Source organism: Mytilus edulis, chromosome 1, assembly GCF_963676685.1.
Source record: "Mytilus edulis chromosome 1, xbMytEdul2.2, whole genome shotgun sequence".
Lineage (NCBI taxonomy): Eukaryota > Metazoa > Mollusca > Bivalvia > Mytilida > Mytilidae > Mytilus > Mytilus edulis.
In genome coordinates this window covers 109,612,249-109,634,429 of record NC_092344.1, presented here as the reverse complement: position 1 = coordinate 109,634,429, position 22,181 = coordinate 109,612,249, and the positions used below count along the sequence as shown (strand labels likewise).

The window sequence follows — 22,181 nt, the reverse complement described above, 5'->3', positions numbered from 1 at the left end:
TGAACCCCCTACTATAGACCTTGAATTTTAAAAATTCAAGCTATTCTAACTCCTTAACATAGTTATAATACTTCAAGTAGTAGTTTGTATGTATTTAATATACTGAAAAAGATATTTTGAAAATTTTACTTAGCCATGGTATTTTGACCCCTGCGGAATATTGAACCCCCTACTATAGACCTTGGATTTCAAAAATTCAAGCTATTCTAAATCCTTAACATAGTTTTAATACTTCAATAAGTAGTTTGTATGTATTTAATATACTGGAAAAGATATTTTGAAATATTTTACTTAGCCATGGTATTTTGACCCCCCTGCGGTATATTGAACCCCCTACTATAGACCTTGAATTTTAAAAATTCAAGCTATTCTAAATCCTTAACATAGTTATAATACTTCAAGAAGTCGTTTGTATGTATTTAATAAACTGGAAAAGATATTTTGAAAATTTTACTTAGTCATGGTATTTTGACCCCCCTGCGGTATATTGAACCCCCTAAGTACTATAGACCTTGAATTTCAAAAATTCAAGCTATTCTAACTCCTTAACATAGTTATAATACTTCAAGAAGTAGTTTGTATGTATTTAATAAACTGGAAAAGATATTTTGAAAATTTTACTTAGCCATGGTATTTTGACCCCCCTGCGGTATATTGAACCCCCTACTATAGACCTTGAATTTCAAAAATTCAAGCTATTCTAACTCCTTAACATAGTTATAATACTCCAATAAGAAGTTTGTATGTATTTAATATACTGGAAAAGATATTTTGAAAATTTTACTTTGCCATGGTATTTTGACCCCCCTGCGGTATATTGAACCCCCTACTATAGACCTTGAATTTCAAAAATTCAAGCTATTCTAACTCCTTAACATAGTTATAAAACTCCAATAAGTAGTTTGTATGTATTTAATATACTGGAAAAGATATTTTGAAAATTTTACTCAGCCATGGTATTTTGCCCCCCCTGCAGTATATTGAACCCCCTTCTATAGACCTTGATTTTCAAAAATTCAAGCAATTCTAACTCCTTAACATACATTGTAGTTATAATACTCCAATAAGTAGTTTGTATGTATTTAATATACTGGAAAAGATATTTTGAAAATTTTACTCAGCCATGGTATTTTGACCCCCCTGTGGTATATTGAACCCCCTACTATAGACCTTGAATTTCAAAAATTCAAGCTATTCTAAATCCTTAACATAGTTATATTACTCCAGTCAGTAGTTTGTATGTATTTAATATACTGGAAAAGATATTTTAAAAATTTTACTTAGCCATGGTATTTTGACCCCCCTGCGGTATATTGAACCCCCTACTATAGACCTTGAATTTCAAAAATTCATTCTATTCTAACTCCTTAACATAGTTATAATACTCCAGTTAGTAGTTTGTATGTATTTAATATACTGGAAAAGATATTTTGAAAATTTTACTTAGCCATGGTATTTTGACCCCCCTGCGGTATATTGAACCCCCTACTATAGACCTTGAATTTCAAAAATTCAAGCTATTCTAACTCCTTAACATAGTTATAATACTCCAATAAGCAGTTTGTATGTATTTAATATACTGGAAAAGATATTTTTAAAATTTTACTTAGCCATGGTATTTTGACCCCCCTGAGGTATATTGAACCCCCTACTATAGACCTTGAATTTTAAAAATTCAAGCTATTCTAAATCCTTAACATAGTTATAATACTTCAAGAAGTCGTTTGTATGTATTTAATATACTGAAAAAGATATTTTGAAAATTTTACTTAGCCATGGTATTTTGACCCCTGCGGAATATTGAACCCCCTACTATAGACCTTGGATTCAAAAATTCAAGCTATTCTAAATCCTTAACATAGTTTTAATACTTCAATAAGTAGTTTGTATGTATTTAATATACTGGAAAAGATATTTTGAAATATTTTACTTAGCCATGGTATTTTGACCCCCCTGCGGTATATTGAACCCCCTAAGTACTATAGACCCTGAATTTCAAAAATTCAAGCTATTCTAACTTGTTAACGTAGTTTTAATACTCCAATAAGAAGTTTGTATGTATTTGATATACTGGAAAAGATATTTTGAAAATTTTACTTTGCCATGGTATTTTGACCCCCCTGCGGTATATTGAACCCCCTACTATAGACCTTGAATTTTAAAAATTCAAGCTATTCTAACTCCTTAACATAGTTATAATACTTCAAGTAGTAGTTTGTATGTATTTAATATACTGAAAAAGATATTTTGAAAATTTTACTTAGCCATGGTATTTTGACCCCTGCGGAATATTGAACCCCCTACTATAGACCTTGGATTTCAAAAATTCAAGCTATTCTAAATCCTTAACATAGTTTTATTACTTCAATAAGTAGTTTGTATGTATTTAATATACTGGAAAAGATATTTTGAAATATTTTACTTAGCCATGGTATTTTGACCCCCCTGCGGTATATTGATGCCCCTACTATAGACCTTGAATTTTAAAAATTCAAGCTATTCTAAATCCTTAACATAGTTATAATACTTCAAGAAGTCGTTTGTATGTATTTAATAAACTGGAAAAGATATTTTGAAAATTTTACTTAGCCATGGTATTTTGATCCCCCTGCGGTATATTGAACCCCCTAAGTACTATAGACCTTGAATTTCAAAAATTCAAGCTATTCTAACTCCTTAACATAGTTATAATACTTCAAGAAGTAGTTTGTATGTATTTAATAAACTGGAAAAGATATTTTGAAAATTTTACTTAGCCATGGTATTTTGACCCCCCTGCGGTATATTGAACCCCCTACTATAGACCTTGAATTTCAAAAATTCAAGCTATTCTAACTCCTTAACATAGTTATAATACTCCAATAAGAAGTTTGTATGTATTTAATATACTGGAAAAGATATTTTGAAAATTTTACTTTGCCATGGTATTTTGACCCCCCTGCGGTATATTGAACCCCCTACTATAGACCTTGAATTTCAAAAATTCAAGCTATTCTAACTCCTTAACATAGTTATAAAACTCCAATAAGTAGTTTGTATGTATTTAATATACTGGAAAAGATATTTTGAAAATTTTACTTAGCCATGGTATTTTGCCCCCCCTGCAGTATATTGAACCCCCTTCTATAGACCTTGATTTTCAAAAATTCAAGCAATTCTAACTCCTTAACATACATTGTAGTTATAATACTCCAATAAGTAGTTTGTATGTATTTAATATACTGGAAAAGATATTTTGAAAATTTTACTCAGCCATGGTATTTTGACCCCCCTGTGGTATATTGAACCCCCTACTATAGACCTTGAATTTCAAAAATTCAAGCTATTCTAACTCCTTAACATAGTTATATTACTCCAGTCAGTAGTTTGTATGTATTTAATATACTGGAAAAGATATTTTAAAATTTTTACTTAGCCATGGTATTTTGACCCCCCTGCGGTATATTGAACCCCCTACTATAGACCTTGAATTTCAAAAATTCATTCTATTCTAACTCCTTAACATAGTTATAATACTCCAGTTAGTAGTTTGTATGTATTTAATATACTGGAAAAGATATTTTGAAAATTTTACTTAGCCATGGTATTTTGACCCCCCCTGCGGTATATTGAACCCCCTACTATAGACCTTGAATTTTAAAAATTCATTCTATTCTAACTCCTTAACATAGTTATAATACTCCAATAAGCAGTTTGTATGTATTTAATATACTGGAAAAGATATTTTGAAAATTTTACTTAGCCATGGTATTTTGACCCCCCTGCGGTATATTGAACCCCCTACTATAGACCTTGAATTTCAAAAATTCAAGCTATTCTAACTCCTTAACATAGTAATAATACTCCAATAAGCAGTTTGTATGTATTTAATATACTGGAAAAGATATTTTTAAAATTTTACTTAGCCATGGTATTTTGACCCCCCTGCGGTATATTGAACCCCCTACTATAGACCTTGAATTTCAAAAATTCAAGCTATTCTAACTCCTTTACATAGTTATAATACTCCAATAAGCAGTTTGTATGTATTTAATATACTGGAAAAGATATTTTGAAAATTTTACTTAGCCATGGTATTTTGACCCCCCTGCGGTATATTGAACCCCCTACTATAGACCTTGAATTATAAAAATTCAAGCTATTCTAACTCCTTAACATAGTTATAATACTCCAATAAGCAGTTTGTATGTATTTAATATACTGGAAAAGAAATTTTTAAAATTTTACTTAGCCATGGTATTTTGACCCCCCTGCGGTATATTGAACCCCCTATATAAAACCACAAATTAAAAAAAATGATAGCCAATAAATTGTAAATTAGATTATCTGCAATACTATTTATCAAAATCAGGGGGGTTCAATATACCTCAGGGGGGTTCAAAATACCATATGTGAAAAATGACCCCGGGGTCAAAATACCATGCAGTATAATGACCCCGGGGTCATTTTACCGCATGGTATTTTGACCCCGGGTTCAATTTTTAGGGGGTTCAAAATACCATATGACACCGGGCCAAACATTAAAAATCTAAATAGATGGTTAGTTTCAGCTTATTGAAGAACCCCATATATTCAATTTTTGTTGAAATCAAACAAAGTTTAATTTTTGACCCTTTGGACCTTAATGTAGACCAATTTGAAAACGGGACAATACTGTGCAATTAAATATTTCTTGCTATTGGGCAAAACTGTGCAAATGAAAATTTCTTGCTATTGCGCAATATTGTGCAATTAGATATTTCTTGCTATTGCGCAATACTGTGCAATTAGATATTTCTTGCTATTGCGCAATACTGTGCAATTAAAGATTTCTTGCTATTGTGCAATACTGTGCAATTGAAAATTTCTTGCTATTGCACAATACTGTGCAATTGAAGATTTCTTGCTATTGCGGAATACTGTGCAATTGAAAATTTCTTGCTATTTGCACAATACTTAATATAAAAACTTTGGACTCCGATTTGGACCAACTTGAAAACTATAATAAAACCATAATAAAAAATCTAAGTACATGTTTAGATTCAGCATATCAAAGAACCCCAAGTTATCAATTTTGGTCATAAACCTTGTATTAAAATTTCATAGATTTCTATTAACATATACTAAAGTTATTGTGCAAAAACCAAGAAAAATGCTTATTTGGGACCTGTTTTTGGCCCCTAATTCCTAAACTGTTGGGACTAAAACTCCCAAAATCAATCCCAACCTGCCTTTTGTGTTCATAGACCTTATGTTAAAATTTCATAGATTTCTGTTTACTTATACTAAAGTTATTGTGCGAGAACCAAGAAAAATGCTTATTTGGGCCCTTTTTGGCCCCTAATTCCTAAACCGTTGGGACCAAAACACCCAAAATCAATCCCAACCTTCCTTTTATGGTCATAAACCTTGTGTTTAATTTCATAGATTTCTATTTACTTTTACTAAAGTTAGAGTGCGAAAACCAAATGTCTTCAGACGACAACGACGACGCCAATGTGATACCAATATACGTCCAAAAATTTTTCAATTTTTGCGTTCGTATAAAAATCACTGGTCAATTCAAAGGTTGTTGTAAGTGATGCAATATATTTGTATTTTCCTGTTCCCCTAACTTCCATTTTTATTGACGTTTACATCAATCAAAGCCTTAGTTTAATTTAGTTCCCTGTTATTATTACACCCCCTTTTTTGTCACATGTTGTGTATCATTTACTGGTTCTATATATACTTCGAGCATACACATGAACACTTTTGGAGCCAGAACCAAACAGGCCTCTACAATAACTTTTTTTTCAACTTGTCCAGTAGGACAAGTACATACCAAAACTTACTTGTCCGAATGAAATTGTAACTTGTCCAAAAACAATCTTAATAATAACTTTTTTTGCATTTCAAGTTGATTCAAGGAACAAAATGAATTAAAAAAAAATTGAACAGAATTTGATTTATATCCTTTGAAATACTTTTAAAAGATATGAGCCATGAACAACTGAATTTAGTTGTGTCACAGGACTTGGGTTCTAGTTTTTATCAATGCTAAAGTCTCATCATACTTTGCACATGAGGCACCATCTGATTGGCCTCTAAATGTACACTCATTGGATTTTTATCCTATTTTTTTAAGAGTTGAAAAAAGTTTATTCAAATGCAATCAATAAAAAGAATATGAGGTATGATTGTCAATGAAACAAAAGACCAAATGACACAGAAATTAACAACTATAGGTCACTGCATTGCAAGTATTGTTTTTTCTACATAAAGATCAAAAATGATTTGATGATTTTTATGGTAAATAATTTCCTCATTCTTATTTAAAAAATACGGTATGGACATTGGTATTAATTATTATAAAGCAACAAAATAAGGTAGGAAAAGAGGTTCTGATTTGTCTTGGTCCAGAAATGTCTACTGCCTTGCCAAACTGTCTATTAATCATGTCTATGAAATATGTCTCCTACGGTGCCCAACTGTCTATTAAACTTGGAGGCGAATCATTTCCGAGCTGGTGACAAACTGTCCTTATCTAAAAAGCGCATGGTTGAATGGGATGGGTAAGACTGGTTTCCGAGAAAAGTGTGCTTTTACCTGTTAAAAGTACTTGACAAAGAACCAGTTTTAAATTATCGATTGCAAGTCTGAGGGGTCTTGAGGAATAAAAAGTTTCAATTAGTTTCAGTTTAAAAAGGAAAGATGTCAAACAAATCTTCTTTTCTTCTTTTTTTGTTAATAATTATACTTTGTTCATCAAAGTTGGATTAAAATTTATTTTCTGCAGAATGATTCTACTTGTCCCATCAGACAAGCTTGGTATAGCTTTTACTTGTCCGACCTTTTTTACCTCTGGTACCGGACATTAGGACAAGCATTATTGTCGAGGCCTGCCAAAGCAGCAGTATATGGACAGAACACTTTCTGTCGTGATATAGTACAGAAATTGAGCTATTACATGTCCCGCTGCTAAAGTTACCAGTTTTTCAAAAAATTGTACGGAGAAATAATGCAAAGGGGTTTACGGAATACAGAATAACGGGCAAAAATTGCAGAATAAAAGGCAAAAAAAAAAGAAAAGAGAATAATGGGGTGCTAAAATGTAAAGAATACAGAATACTGGTAATACAAAATATAAATTAATGATGAATCTATCAATACAAAACACATAACCATCGTGCATAATCAACACGAAGAACGTTAGAAATTATTAGCATGATAACTTGACGTTATGTAATAAAAATGACGACGTCAAGATTTTTTATTTTTTTGGCCAAAATGTTGAGTTTGCGTCGCTTCTACAGGGAAAACAAAGTCGGTGAGCATATTTTTTTCTTCATCGTCATCTAATTTGTTAGACAATTAGGAAGAACATATCATTTGAAAAAAAAATTCTATGGAGTGGTTCACGTGATTTATTCAGGAAACCGAAAATTCTTGAAGAAAATATTGATTTTCCCTACATATTCAATGTAATTTAGTACCCTATGGGACTTTTTTAAAAATGAGTTTTTCTCGAAAACAAAGTCGTGACATATTCTTCTTTTTTTTTTACATATATCTAATTGAGTTCTAAATTAAAAAAAAATCTATAGACTGGTCATTTACTGATCCTTGACCTTAAAAGACCACTTTCGTTTATGTTGCATTTCTGAGAAAAAAATCAGTTTTAGTGATCATCATTCCTGCGTTTTAGGGGCATTGTCACTTCCTTTCCATGTTGAGCGAGTGGTTGAAAAAATATGATGTTATATTGCACAAATAATTCAGCAAAACAAATATATATATTTAATAATCAGCACTGCTGTCATGAGGGAATTGTACCAAACAAAAATTATTTCTAGATTAACCTGCATTATCACAATTATGAAGACGCTTGATGAACTTTTTGTGTGCAGGCCTAGGGATCGATACAGGAAGTACACTCTAATTCATGGTCCCATTGCTTTCTATGTTTAATTCCTCCATTTCAAGCAGGTACACCTCTTTCATTTTAAGTTCAAATAAAGTGGCAATCATTGCATATCAAAGCAACACTTTATGGTGTCTTGTACTGAAAAAATCAACATACCTTTAATGGCAGATAAGAAAGAACTGGTTCCTGGAACTTCGTATGTACCAAAACAGGTACTTCAGATCGGACAAACAGACAAAATGTACCCTCTTTTTAAAATTTAGTGCAGTTTTTTTAATACTAAAATTTATAAATCCAAAAGTGTTCTACATTGATCACTAGTCCTTCAGCTTTCATTTGATGCCAAAAATACCTAAATAGCCTACATATTTTGAAAGTTACACTCATACGTAGGATCTATTTTGTGTTAAATATGTACTACTTTCTGGCCGGTCCTGAATTAGTGGTGTTACACCTACAGATAGGTCTCATTGGGGTCTAAGCGTGACGCGGGATTGTCGATTTTTTGTTAGCGTGACACGTGAAAGTCAAATTATTGTGTCGTGGAAACAGGAAATGAGGTCTTGCGGGACCTGGGAAATGACAAAAAAATGAGAATTGCTTACATACATAGTGCAAGCGGGATACAGGAATCTGACAAAACAGTAAGCGGGATCCGGGATGGGAACCCCCCAATGAGACCCCCTACAGGAGATCCCCTCTATCTGGTAAATGATGTCATAAAAGTCCACATAATTGGCAAAACTTTCTGATGAAAGATATAGCTCAAAAGTGTTTTTTTTTCACTAGGATTGTCAGTTTTCCTACCAAATGTCTGTGATTCTCTCCCAGTACACCTCCAGGAAATACATTGTAGCACAAGCTTAGAGTGCTGATGGTGGTTTTAACACCAATCAATCCATTATCTTCTTCTTCAATACAGTAACAACTCCTAATGTTTGCAATTGTGGAACCTTCTTGATCTAATCGGATGTATAAAGGTATGTTTGCAAAATTATACATGTACATTGAACATGTAGTAATGACTAATTACCTGATTTACAGGTAATGTCTAATGAACCTTACCTGTAACTTGTTTCAGAATGCTTATAATTAGCATCTGCACGACAAAATAATAACTCCATTTCTTCATTGCTCTTCGTGATTCATCTCACTATTCTTTCGGCAGTAATTACGTAAGAGAAGAATTAGTAAACAAAGTGTCATTTGTTGCAAAATGTCAAAAATACAGGAAATGATGTGTATAATATCCGGATCGGAGCTGGGAAATTTTGTATCCGATTTTGTATTCAACAATAAAAATCTATGTTTTCACAAAATGTGAGCCATGAATCAAATGCTTCATGCGAGGCTTGATGTAGGTTATAAAATACTATTTTAAAAATTTCAATTTATAAATAAGAACTTGATCCTGCTAAATTTTGTTTCTATGAAAATGAAGATAATGAGAAAATATAATAATAGATTTATATACATGTGTATCTGATATATATAAGTGTATATCAAATTTATGTTTGAAATAGTAGTCTCAGATCAAAAACATAACATGATAACAAAAGAGAATGAGTTCTCAGTTTTCATTAACAAAAATTTATTTTCAAATTACAAGCAAAACATAAATTATTTGAGTTATCTCCCCTCATTTAATATTTGATCTCTTTATATTTTACATTTTTTTTGTATATCGATACGGATAGTGAAAAAAATAGCTGCAACAAGAGACCTGTGTATGCATGTCTCTGGACATTAACAATGGTTCTGGGATTTTTTTCTGGAAGAAGGATTCTAGCTTTCCCAAACTGATGTACAACAGAAGATAAAAAATAAAAGAAAGTTGAGTATGATAAGTGTAATTTATACTACATGTACTAGGGACAAATATTATAATAAATGTTACATTTATTTCTTCCAGCCAGGTTGTGGTGTAATTTCAGTTTTGAAAAGAAGAAGCTGTTTCAATGTTTAAGCTGGCCTCCTTGGCTGAATTATCTTTATGCAGTGGTTCATCTGCTATATCATTAGTGTGTCAACACTGATGTTGTGAGTTCAAACCCAGCATGTGGCAGGTGTATTTGACTCTTATCTTAATTGAATAGGATAATCCATGTTAGTTTTCTTGCAAAAAGTCATAGTTCTCTGAAAGTACTCCACCAATTCAAAGACTGACTGCCAAGAAAAACCCAACCATGATGGAAGTGGCATTAAACACCAATAAATCAATTTATTGATGTTCTAACATGTCTGTTTGGAGATTCTTTGCTCTAAAAAGACACACAACAAAGAAGTATTTGAAAATAAAATAGTTTTGACATCTGAAATATTCAGTCATAAAGGGCTGGTTTTGGCCTCAAATTTCAAGTTCATCTGACGAAAGATTTTGGACACTTTTTAAACACTTAAATGTCTATTTCAATTGATTCAATTATTTTTTGTGAAAGATTTTAACTGAGTCACTCATTAAAAATGCTCCGATTCAAGCTTAAATATGAAAAATCTATCAAATATGCCAAAAACTGTCACTTTTCATATGGTTTTTGTCAAAAATGAAAGTGGCTACATCCGTGTTCATCCTCGACCTTTATATATGTTATGTATTATCATTAAACACAACTTACATTTCAATATAAAAAATGAACACGATTGCGGCCACTTTCATTTAAGACGGAAACTGTGAAGATTTCAGTAATTTAGCATGACTTAATAATGCAAGTACCCTATATATGTGCATTATAAAGCCAAAATAAGCCCATATTAATGTAGCAGAGGCATTATACCTTTCAAAAAATAACTAAAAGTGTACATTTAAACAATTTTGTAAAACTGCTATATTTTGGGGCCAAAAAGGGGTCTTACTGAACCTACTACTTTCTTCTCAAACTAACCAGACTATGAAGGATTGGTCATATATGGTCCGAGAACACAATTATTTCGTAGTGCATTTCTTTTAGAACATAAATGAAAATAAAAAAAATCCCACCTGCGCTTTCTCAAAGAAACTTTTACAGTGTGTTGTACTACTTTTGGGACAAATTATATCAAAATTATAGAAAACTTCATCGACTCTAACTTAAAATATGGACAATTTTATGTTTAGGGCGTCTTGAAATCTTTTGACAGCTTCCGAAGTGCTAATTTTCAACCTTTTTCAGCTGGACCAAATCACTACTTTCCTTTAAAATTCTGGACCCAAATTTTTTTACAGTGTAGTTTCACCCCCCTACTTGCAATTTGAGGCATTAAACATGGAGAAATAAATTTGGAAGGGGTATAAAAATTAATGGCAAGTATTCCACTGTCAACACTAGGGACTATATTTGTGAACAACGAAAATCAAGGGATGACAATTGTGGTCTCGGACCATATGCATGCATGTCTTAGGGGGTTAGTAAGTTTTATATGTATCAATGGCAGATTCAGGGGAGGGTTCCGGGGATTGGAACCCTTTTTTTGGACAATCGATGCATTTTGACAGATATCAATCAAATAACATGACATGACCAATTTAATCATCAGTTAAAAGAGATCCTCAAATAAATTAAACCATGTTAAGTGCAAATTAACTCTTAGAAATGGCAACTGTCTTTGTTTTTTTGGGGGGCTTTTCAGTTTCTATTGTACTTGAATGCCCCTTGATATGCAATATAAGATATGCATTAGCAACAGTGGCAGTAATCATAATCACTGTAAAAACTCTTCACTAAGGTGAAATTGTGATGTTTTGATCCAGATCCACATGGCATTTTTATTTCTTTATCTAAGGACTATTGCCTCAAGTAGGAGGAATAATTGATTTATATTGCCTTATTTTCATATGAAGATCTTGGTTTGCTCACTGTTTTTTTTTTTTTGCTGCTGACAGTTTTTCCTCCATCTGTTATATTTTTTCGAGATACTTGTAACTGCAATAAATCTAAAAGTGGTAAAAAAAATGTCAGTAACTCCTATAAAGGCAATCTTCTAATTTAGGTACTTTGAATTTATCTTTTCATCATAAAAAAAAAATCCCAGCCATGTTGATTAATTTGTAGATCTGGTCATCAGAAATTTTTTGCTATTGAAAGAATCTCTACATCATTCCAGTTTTTTAAGCAAAAGTCCTAAAAAAATGACAATGTTAAAAAATAACATTTCAGGGATACATGTAATAAATTTAAAATGGGTTGTCCATTTTTTTTTTAACAAGAGTGCACATGCTGGAATGTCTTGCCATCTTTACTGACCATTGACTATTATGTCAATACTCCTAAATATAAAGCTTTACTACAACTATCACATAGACTTCACATGAGCGAAAAATAAGAACATGGTCAGATAAACCAAACAGGAAATATATGTACACCTTACAATCATTCCATACACCAAATATGTTTTAAATATGGTTGACCTATTGCAAATAGTATCTTAGAAACAAACTAAACAAGGAAAACTTAAGATTGACTAATGAACCATGGAAATGAGGTCATGGTCAGAAAATGATAACTCGCAGACAGGCTTGTACACCTTACAATCATACCAAACACCAAATATAGTTGACTTATTGCTCATAGTACTAGAAACCAAACCAAAACACAAAATCTTAACATTGAGCAATGAAGCCTATTAGGTTAAGGTCAAATAAAACATGCAAGACTGACATGTACATAAAAAAATATTTAAATACACCAATTAAGCTGACCTATTGCATACAGTATTAGAAAAAACAGACCAAAACACAAAATCACTAAACCATGAAAATTAGATCAATGTCACATCATGTGACATGACAAATGCCAGTTGGACATGTACACCTTGTAATCATTGCAATCATTCCATACACTAAATACAGTAGACCTATCGCTTATAGTATCTGAGATATGGAATTGACCAGGGAAACTAAACCATGTTCACAGATATAGAAATAGGGTCTTGGTCATGTGAAAACTGTCTGACAGGCATGAGGAACTAGCAAGGTACTCACAAACCAAAAATAGTTATCCTATTACTCACAATAAGAGAAAAATTTAGAATACTAAAAACCTTTACTTTTTTTCAAGTAGTCACTGAACAATTAACATGAGGTCAAGGACAATAGACATATGAAGGACTGAAACTTCTTAATATAAGGCCTCTATATCAAGTATCCAGAAAACTCTATGGTCCGGTTGTTGTCTCTTTGACACATTCCCCATTTCCTTTCCCAATTGTCTTTGCCAGACTTTACCTAAAACTGAAAGCTATTTGTCCTACCGGTAAACATAAAATTGGGATTTAGGACATTTTTTTTTTTTTAAGAAATAATTTCGGTCATTTTATCAAGATCAGGGTTCTTAATCGGTCCTTTTGTAATTGTTTTTGTTTTAAAATCCCTTTCCTGTAATTAAACTGCCATTCCAGTATAGATAATCCTGAGGGTCCTCCTAAAAAGCATAATAATGCCTCTGGAAAATAATGGCTACCGGTAACTGTTCTTGTATGTTTTTAGAACAATGGTAAACAAATTCAAGAGGTAAATGTGATTAACAGATACTACAAGTCCGTTGATGCTATGAAGATACTGTGATAACTGATATCGACAATTTGAAAAAAGAGCACCAACTCTTAAATCATCTCAAAATGACTTAAATTGTAGGAAAAAATATCAAGATCCTTGATTTTTATACAAAGTATGAAGGATCCTGGCCTTGAAGGCATAAAACTTTGCTCAGTGCTCGGAGCACAAAAATCATGCTCGAAACATGAAATCCAGCAATTTGATTGGTTGATTTTCGAATCTGAGTACAAAAATCATGCTCGAAAGTTTTATGACCGTGAGGCCAGGTCTTCAACCTTCTGAAATATTAAACTTTAAAGAATTTGTTTACGGCTCCGATGCTCTTCTATTTGATTTCTATCCCTATGTCGAGCTTACTGCAACAGTAGTTGCAGACTTAACAAAAATTGAAGGTAGATGACTTTAGATTTGTTGATCGTATGTTAAGCTCTAACTTTTTGAAATTGTGGTCCTGTTTGTTGACAAATCAGAATCCATCATATAATGATGCACCACACAAAGTTTGGAAAAAATCCATTTTGTGTCTTAGAGAGAATTTTGAAAAAATGTTTATGCCAACTTTGGCAACAATGCACACTAGGTGATGGCAATACCTCACTTACACCTTTTGATGAGCTAAAAGGCAACAACGGGCCTATGTGAATAAAACAAATTCTCAACAGCATACCGTTAACTAAAAGACATCAAAAGGTCAAAACAGGCAATGGTCATCAAATGGTTATACAATGTCAAGCTCATGACTTCTGTAGGCCAAGGCTCCATGTTGAAGATGGACCTATAATTGTTTACTTTTACAAATTGTGACTTGCATGGACAGTTGTCTCATTGGCACTAATACCACATCTTCTTATATCTACCTAATTATTATTTTCCAAGAAATATTCAAACAGAAAGTGTAGTTAGGGTTGATAGAACTTCACATTTTAGCATAGTATTAACAACAAATCTTAGAAGTAAGCTTTCACTTTATTAGAAAAAAAAAGAAAATGATATTACAATGTTATCTATATATATATATACTTTGAAAATAATAACAATATATGGTTATAATAATTTATAATTATTTCAATGATGTATAAAAAATATTTGTTTACATACAAATGCAACGTAATACATATATTGAAAGTAAAAAATAAAAAAAAATTCAGTAACAAAAGATATAATACAATCTTTTTCAGAAAAATATTGCAACTGATGCTATTAAAATAATTGAAAAGACACCTTTATTAAAATACAAATTGTGAAATAATGTTATCCAAATAATCAAAATACATGTAATCCAAAACTTTATAAGGTAGAAAAAAGTTCCTTAAAAAGTTGATTGAAAAAGCTGTTGATACTTAAGGACGTGAATGTACGTTATAATTTATTATGATTCTCTATGCATCAATTCTGAATTCAACCTATCACTGACATAATGCCTAACCATGACCATTGGAGCTTTGTATCTGATTGCATCATCCAGCTTGTATCCCGGGGGGTTACTGACTATCATTTTGGGTATAAATGTGCCGACAGTACTTGCCAAACCATACCCTGTTCTAACCTGTAAACATTGAAAAAACATACCCTGTTCTAACATACCCTGTTCTAGACACGCTTAGAAAATGTTTACCCTGATTAAGACCATATAAGATAGATGTTGTTCTAGAATGTATCTTAAACAGTTAAATAAGCGATTCTGTACTAGACAAAAACATTTGTTTAAAAAAAAGACCCTGTTCTAATCAGCAGGGCATGAAAAAGCGACCCTGTTCTAACCAGCCGGGCATAAAAAAGCGACCCTGTTCTAACCAGCAGGGCATGAAAAATGGACCCTGTTTTGCGGCACACTCATACCACTAAAAATATAGGAAGTAACCCCCCAACTTGTATGTACAGAGATGCAAATACACAAATGACAATGTACTAAAGGTAGTAAATTCTAAAAACTAAATAAACTACTAGGTTGTCATATACTTTATGTGATTAAAAAAAATATTCAAAATTTATCATTTTCTCGTTTTACAAATTAAATGTTATGTAATAAATAAACCAGCATAACTTTAACTTTAGTATCTGACCCACCTCTAATACATTTAATACATTTGTAAGATAATTTTTAAATTGTTTTTTTTTTTCTCTGGTAAACGATTGACATATTCCAATAAATGTTTCATCCCATAACAATTGCATTATATGTAGGATACTTACGTTTACCTGATGAGTATGTGTAATTGCAAGTCCATACCACTCCAATACATTTTAAAATTGTATAGAAATCATTAGAATTTGTGAAATAAAAAAATGCTACAATGTGTTACATGTATATCTTCAAAAAGGTGAAGCAACTTTATTACTTACATGAGAATAAAAAAATTTATAAATTACTTTATTATTAAACTAATTTTTACCCTGGAGAAGTTTATAAGGTAATAGCAATATCAAATTAATGTGGCCAAACAGTCATAAAAGATAAAGACCAATCATGAAAAATTTCACTTTTCAAAAATTTAATACTCCTTAATTTGTTTAAATCATATCTATTTCACATATGAAAAGTAAATTTGAATAATACATTTAGTCTCGTCTCCCAAGTTAAATTAAAAAAAAAAAATGAATTAATTCATTACTCTTTAATAAATATAGGGGAGTTCTTCTATGCACATCTTTTAGCAATAAATAGTAGCCAAAAATATTCAAGCTGGTATAAAAAAAGGCACTACTGATGGACAACGTTGGTGGACAGATCTATTGGAATCATTTTGGAATGGCAGATCTAGCTAAGAAATGATAGACATTAAAATAATTAACAATTAAGCAAGGTCACTTCAGCTTTCCTCTCAATGGATCAGATGTCATGTTCTTATTCTAAAATAATAGAGAAAAAATCAAATCTTACTGCCCTATTTTTAAATGCCTTTCCTGAATGCATATTCTAATTTATTTTTTTTCAAATCAAACAACCTTCAGCCTATGAATACCAAGAAGGAGATCTTAAATCCCACTATAAACAAACCATAACAACATTATGAAGTTTAAAAAAAAATGTTGATATTTCATTTATTGCATTTATCTAGAATTCTTCTACAGGGAGAAGATTTATTCAATTTGTTCTTAACGGTGGCCATTAATATAGTAGCCTGTAAATTGAATATAGTACAAATAATTGTTAGAAACAAGTGTATGCATCAATAGCCATAACATGATAAAATACAAAGTAACAAAGCAATATTAACTAATTCTATACAGAATTTAGTATGATGCACCAAAATATTCATTATAATCCACATATTTATAATATGTACATTTACAACGTATACAACTGAAACAAGACATGAATCAATTTTGGAGAAAATATTAAAAAAAATTAACAACCTTATTAAATAATATTATAACTGGTTTTGACCAATGAAAAATATCAGAAATACATATACTTACAGTCATTATGACCTTTATTTACATATACATTAGGGTCACATAGATTCAACCTGTCATTGTGTATGTACAAAAAGTCCAAGTAAAATGTTCATAAGATACAAATATATTTTTTGTACTCTCTACTTTAATAATTTAATTTTGGATGTAACACGTCTTCTGATTGGCTGACGTTATTTTGTTATCAGCCCATAGACATAATTTAGTCATGTGACTGTGACGTCATCAACGTTTGTCATGGTTTTCTACGGTTTAAAATGGAATTTAGAATTAAATTATAAGAAATGACTGTAATATTTTTTCTGTCTATTCGAAATAACATAAAAAATGTGGTGCACACTGTTAAATAACCCACTACGCGCGTTATTCAGTGTGCACCACATTTTTTATGTTATTTCTTCATAGACAGAAAAAATATTACAGTCATTCCTTAAATAATGTAATAAATTTTATTTTTTTTAAATGTTGCTAGGCAACCAATATTTCTCATGTCTCATTTCTGTCAAAAGTAGTAGCTAATAACAATCATTTCCATTCTCTATAAACAGTTTTATAACATTTATTAAACAAGTGTGTACACTCTTAAAATAAGTTACTGACTATCCTTTCGGGTATAACTGTGCCAACAACACTTGCCAAATCACACCCTGTTCTAACCAGAAAACATTGAAAAACATACCCTGTTCTAGACATGCTCAGAAAATGTATACCCTTTTCCAGACTGTATAAAATAGATACTGTTCTAGACCCGGGTTCTAGACTGTATCTTAAACAGTTAAATAAGCAATCTTGTTCTAGACAAATACTTTGTTTTAAAAAGACCCTGTTCTCACAAGCAAGGCTTGAAAAAGTGACCCTGTTCTAACCAGCAGACACGAAAAAGCATGTGACCAACAACTTATTCTATATGCCAATCATAGTATGACATTGTTTCTTCGAAACAGATTTGAACAGTTAAAAGTTACTGTCGACCAAAGAAATATGAAAATAAGGTCAGATGAGTCATGCCAGACTAACATGTTTTAAAAAGAGTTGAAAGAGACAGATCTAAATGGTATTCATTAATGATTTTGACAAATTGTCTAAGAATATTAATCTTGGTCTTTGTTGATTTTCATTTTAGAGCTCTGTAGTATTAGACTCTGTTTTGTTCATCATAACATGTTTAAATGTCATAAATATTCTTTCAGAAATATAACCTATACAAAAATAACATGTACATACAGAAGCATTTCAAACTGCTGTCAACATCTACAAATGTTATAAAGTGCCTGAGTTTTTTTCGCAAACCTTTCTTAAGCTTAAATTTCTATACTTGTTTCCTTCATTTCTTATACAGTAATATTTTATACCAAATAAACAGCTTTCATTATATTATCAACCAAGTCTCAAAGGTAAACTTCCACAATGTCTGAGTTATTAACTTCCACAATGTTTGAGTCATTAACTCCCACAATGTCTGAGTCATTAACTCCCACAATGTCTGAGTTATTAACGTCCACAATGTTTAAGTCATTAACTTCCACAATGTCTGAGTTATTAACGTCCACAATGTTTAAGTCATTAACTTCCACAATGTCTGAGTTATTAACTCCCACAATATTGTCATCTAAATTTGAGCAGGTTCAGTCTCTTCTGTTTTATCTTTTCTTGTCAAGAGATTCAACTCTGTACTGGTCTCTTCAATGTATTTCTGTAAGTATATAAAATAACAAGTTACATCTACCTTTATTCGAGAGTTTACAAAGTTTCTTTCAAGCATATTTTATTTTTTATGAAAGACTGTTTTATATTTGAAATGAGGAAACCAGTCTATCAGCTTGGTATTTGTTTTTCTCTTTTCAATTGTCTCCCTTTTTGAAATGATGGAGCCTTTTATAGCCTAACTATATGATATGGGTTTTGCTCAATGTTGTTGGCCCTAGGGTGGCCTAGTTGTTTACATCCCTGGTGGATATCTGTTTCATTGGCAATCATACAATTTCTCTCTAGTGCACGTGATAATATCAACTTTCTATTCAAGGATATAAGTTTTTACGAAACTTCATGGTAAAAGAGGCAATGTTTTAGATGTAAAGGGAGTTCCTATGTCAAATTGCATTGTCTATATTTACAGAAATGTAATCTGTAGGCTCAGACATTAATTAAGTCAATATGACAGTTAAGACTAGTTTATGAATTTGGAAAGGCATATACATATTCTAAAATTTTAAAAGGAGCCAAGCTCAACTATAATAGGCAAGTGATTTTTTTTATAAAAGAATAACATTCAAAAGTAGATCAACTACTGATATAAATGTAATGGATACATAGCCTTTGCTCTTATTGGTTTATGTGGTTTGCCTCTGGGAGCTGTGGAAGTTCTTTTAGTAAAAAGAATAAATAATTTGATACAAAATTCAGTTTGAATATGCAAACATTTAATTTTCAGTAGTTGTTTTTTTTCGAAACGACAAAAGGACTTAATTTCTCAGTTTCTTATAGATGCCTTGCAATTGAATTGATTGTCTTTCTCAATTATCAAATGTTACCATAGTTTTCAACACAGATGCTTTTATTCATGTACTATACAGATTTGATAAAACTTATAAATATATACATATATGTTTTGATCGACTACTCTCGTTAACTCTTTTTTATATCATTAATGTAAAGCACATCTTAAACTTATAATATGAATATCATTCTTAATATAATTCCTAATTTTAAAAAAAATAATTCATGCACAAAATTTAAAAGAAAAACAAACAAAAAAGATTTTAATACACTTATATATTCATTCTTTAAACTTCTGCAACTGCTTTTGTATCAAATATTGCTTCAATACTAGAAACTTCTATAGAATTGAATATCTGTTATACATGATTCATTTTGTTAAGAAGATAGAGAAAGTCTAAAATTGATAGAAAACAGGTTTGGGTAAAGGTTTACACTTTACAGAAATAAGCATTCACTAATTTTCTTAAATGGTCTGTTCAATTTTGAAAATTACCAAATGCTAATTGCTCAGGTGAATCAAAAGTTCCATCTCAGCAATTAAAGTTTTAAAATTTATTATGTTATTTTATTAAGAAGCCAGAAGAATTTAACATGTTTCTATAGTTTGAATTAATATACAAGAAACATATTTTAAGAAAAAATTGCAGTTAACGCATTACTTAAAAATTTGCGTACAAGGAAGAAAAGATGACACTCATTCAAATATATAAAACATAGATGACAATGCAGAAACTTTAAGCAAGAAAGTTGTAGTTAAAATGTATTTAATTACTCAAATACAAATCTGAATATGACACCAGTTAAACAGTCTCACAGAGTCTGTATAACAGAGTGAAACAAATAAGCAAGAATTATACTGTGGCAAGCAATTGAGTGCTACTGAGTGACAGATTTAGCATATACAAACAAGATTTGAATGCTTTTTCACTTCATTAGCATGCTGCTGTAAAAAAAGTATCTGCATATTGCCTAGCTGCTATTTTTCAGTTAAATTACATGCTGTTTTATGATAGAATTATTGTAATTTAGACCATGTTACCTTATTGTATGAATTGATGAAAGACTGAATATCAAAATAGTATAAAAATACATCTTAGTTAAGATACAAAATATATCAAGTTAAAACAGTAATACTTTTATGTCTAATTAGCATATGATGTGTCATGCATATCTATATGTTGCTTCAGATATTTATCTAACTTTTTTTTTAAATTCATATTGAACCAACTTATCTCAGTTTTCTTGTCAAAATGTCATAAAAATGTCAAATATTTATTAGCTCACTTGTAAACTCAATGTTTGATTATTCTTCTAAGCTGTAGGTTATCTTGTTTGTTTAGAAATTTGAATCTTACTAAGAATTGATGCTATTTACTTAATATAAATCTGTCAATACCTCTTTTTAATATTTTTTTAAATTGAAATAAATGGGGAATGTGTCTGAAGATGCCCTGTTTGCATAAAACATCTTAAAGGAACATAAATCAACAAGAACAGTAAATGTGACTCTACCCAAATTTGTTCCTGTTTGGAATTTTGTGGTAATAAACTTTTTCATCGGGAGTCGCACGTTAGACCTGGGCGGGCTACCGCAAGTCTCTCAATGACCATGGCACCGTAAATGACAGCAGGCATCATAAACCTTCATAAGCCGCCTCATGATGATGCACGTCCTAACCCTAACCCTTGGGCCGTAAGCCCTCACTCCTAGTGTACTAGTTTTTCGATGAAAAAGTCTGACTTCTCAAAATGTTGTCCCCATGCTCTATTTTCTTCAGCCCTGAACTTCTAGAGAGACCCACACCAGTCTGAGAGTTTCATAATATTTGGTTGAGGTACATTTACTTAAGAGAACGGTAAAAAAAAATCAGCAATTTTTCAATTTGTAAAGGGGCACAACTCTATCACTACTAAGTCTAAAATCTGATATTCTGACATAAAGTTCTCAAACCCCTGAGCCACCTTAAACTGGATCCACTACAATAGTTTTCAAATTCAGTAATTTGCTTATTCTATGGTTAATGTTAGTACCATGCTACATCTTATTACAATGTGCAATTTTCTAACCATTAGTGTCAAATAAACTATTTTAACATCTTGTTAACATTTTTTAAATGGTTAATTTAAATACCTTTTATGTCTAATGAAAATATATTTTGCAACTGTAAAGCATTCTAATAGATGTGTTTTAGTAAGTTCTATAATCTATTGTTTTACAACGTTTATATACTTTTTGTGTATAAATAAGAAACAGGAAAATTTGTATGTATTGGACTTACTCGTAATTTGTCGCTGGCATAATATGGACGACCATCTGTTCCGTCGTTATCATCAACATCAGCAACAAAACAGAGAAGTAAGGCATCAATTACCATCTGAAATGTCATCAGAGGATTATAATGTTATACAAGATGGTACAATTAAACATTTGTTTTATTTCAAAATAGGTGTTTCTATAGCATGACCAATTTATCAAACAATAAGAACTAAATTTACTTGTATAGCATGCTAACAATGCTTTTGATTTTAACTAGAAACTTTGAAAGTCTATAAAAAACATCAATTATCTCTGACAGAAGAAATCAAATTTTTATCTAAAAAATATCATTTTTTCAACATGATTTCATACAAATAACAATAAAGAATGTGTTCATAGTACACAGATGCCACACTCGCACTATCATTTTCCATGTCCAGTGGACCGTGAAATTGGGGTAAACAAGAATGTGTCCATAGTACACGGATGCCCCACTCGCACTATCATTTTCTATGTTCAGTGGACCGTGAAATTGGGGTCAAACTTATAATTTGGAATTATAATTACAAAGATCATATCATAGGGAACATGTG

The 22,181-nt window shown here is 31.2% G+C and overlaps 2 protein-coding genes across 15 annotated transcripts in view; both read right to left on the bottom strand.

Moving 5' to 3' along the window:
- LOC139517486 (multiple epidermal growth factor-like domains protein 10) overlaps positions 1–9,132 on the bottom strand; it is a 40,649-nt gene extending 31,517 nt beyond the window's left edge. Inside the window, exon 1 of one of the 2 annotated variants that reach the window (XM_071308608.1) lies at positions 8,951–9,132. In XM_071308608.1, the coding sequence (XP_071164709.1) occupies positions 8,951–9,017 (67 nt within the window). In that variant the 5' untranslated portion in view covers positions 9,018–9,132. The remainder of the gene's footprint in view (positions 1–8,950) is intronic. The other variant, XM_071308618.1, reaches the window with a different exon arrangement.
- Positions 9,133–16,530: 7,398 nt separating this feature from the next.
- The window catches only part of LOC139517489 (choline transporter-like protein 1), a 56,700-nt gene continuing 51,049 nt past the window's right edge, over positions 16,531–22,181 (bottom strand). For 6 of the 13 annotated variants that reach the window (XM_071308665.1, XM_071308632.1, XM_071308638.1 and 3 more), the window contains 3 exons: positions 21,611–21,706; positions 20,371–20,394; positions 16,531–18,525 (listed from right to left, as the gene is read on the bottom strand). In XM_071308665.1, the coding sequence (XP_071164766.1) occupies positions 18,442–18,525; positions 20,371–20,394; positions 21,611–21,706 (204 nt within the window). In that variant the 3' untranslated portion in view covers positions 16,531–18,441. The remainder of the gene's footprint in view (positions 18,526–20,370; positions 20,395–21,610; positions 21,707–22,181) is intronic. The other 7 variants (XR_011663150.1, XR_011663151.1, XM_071308696.1 and 4 more) reach the window with 5 other exon arrangements.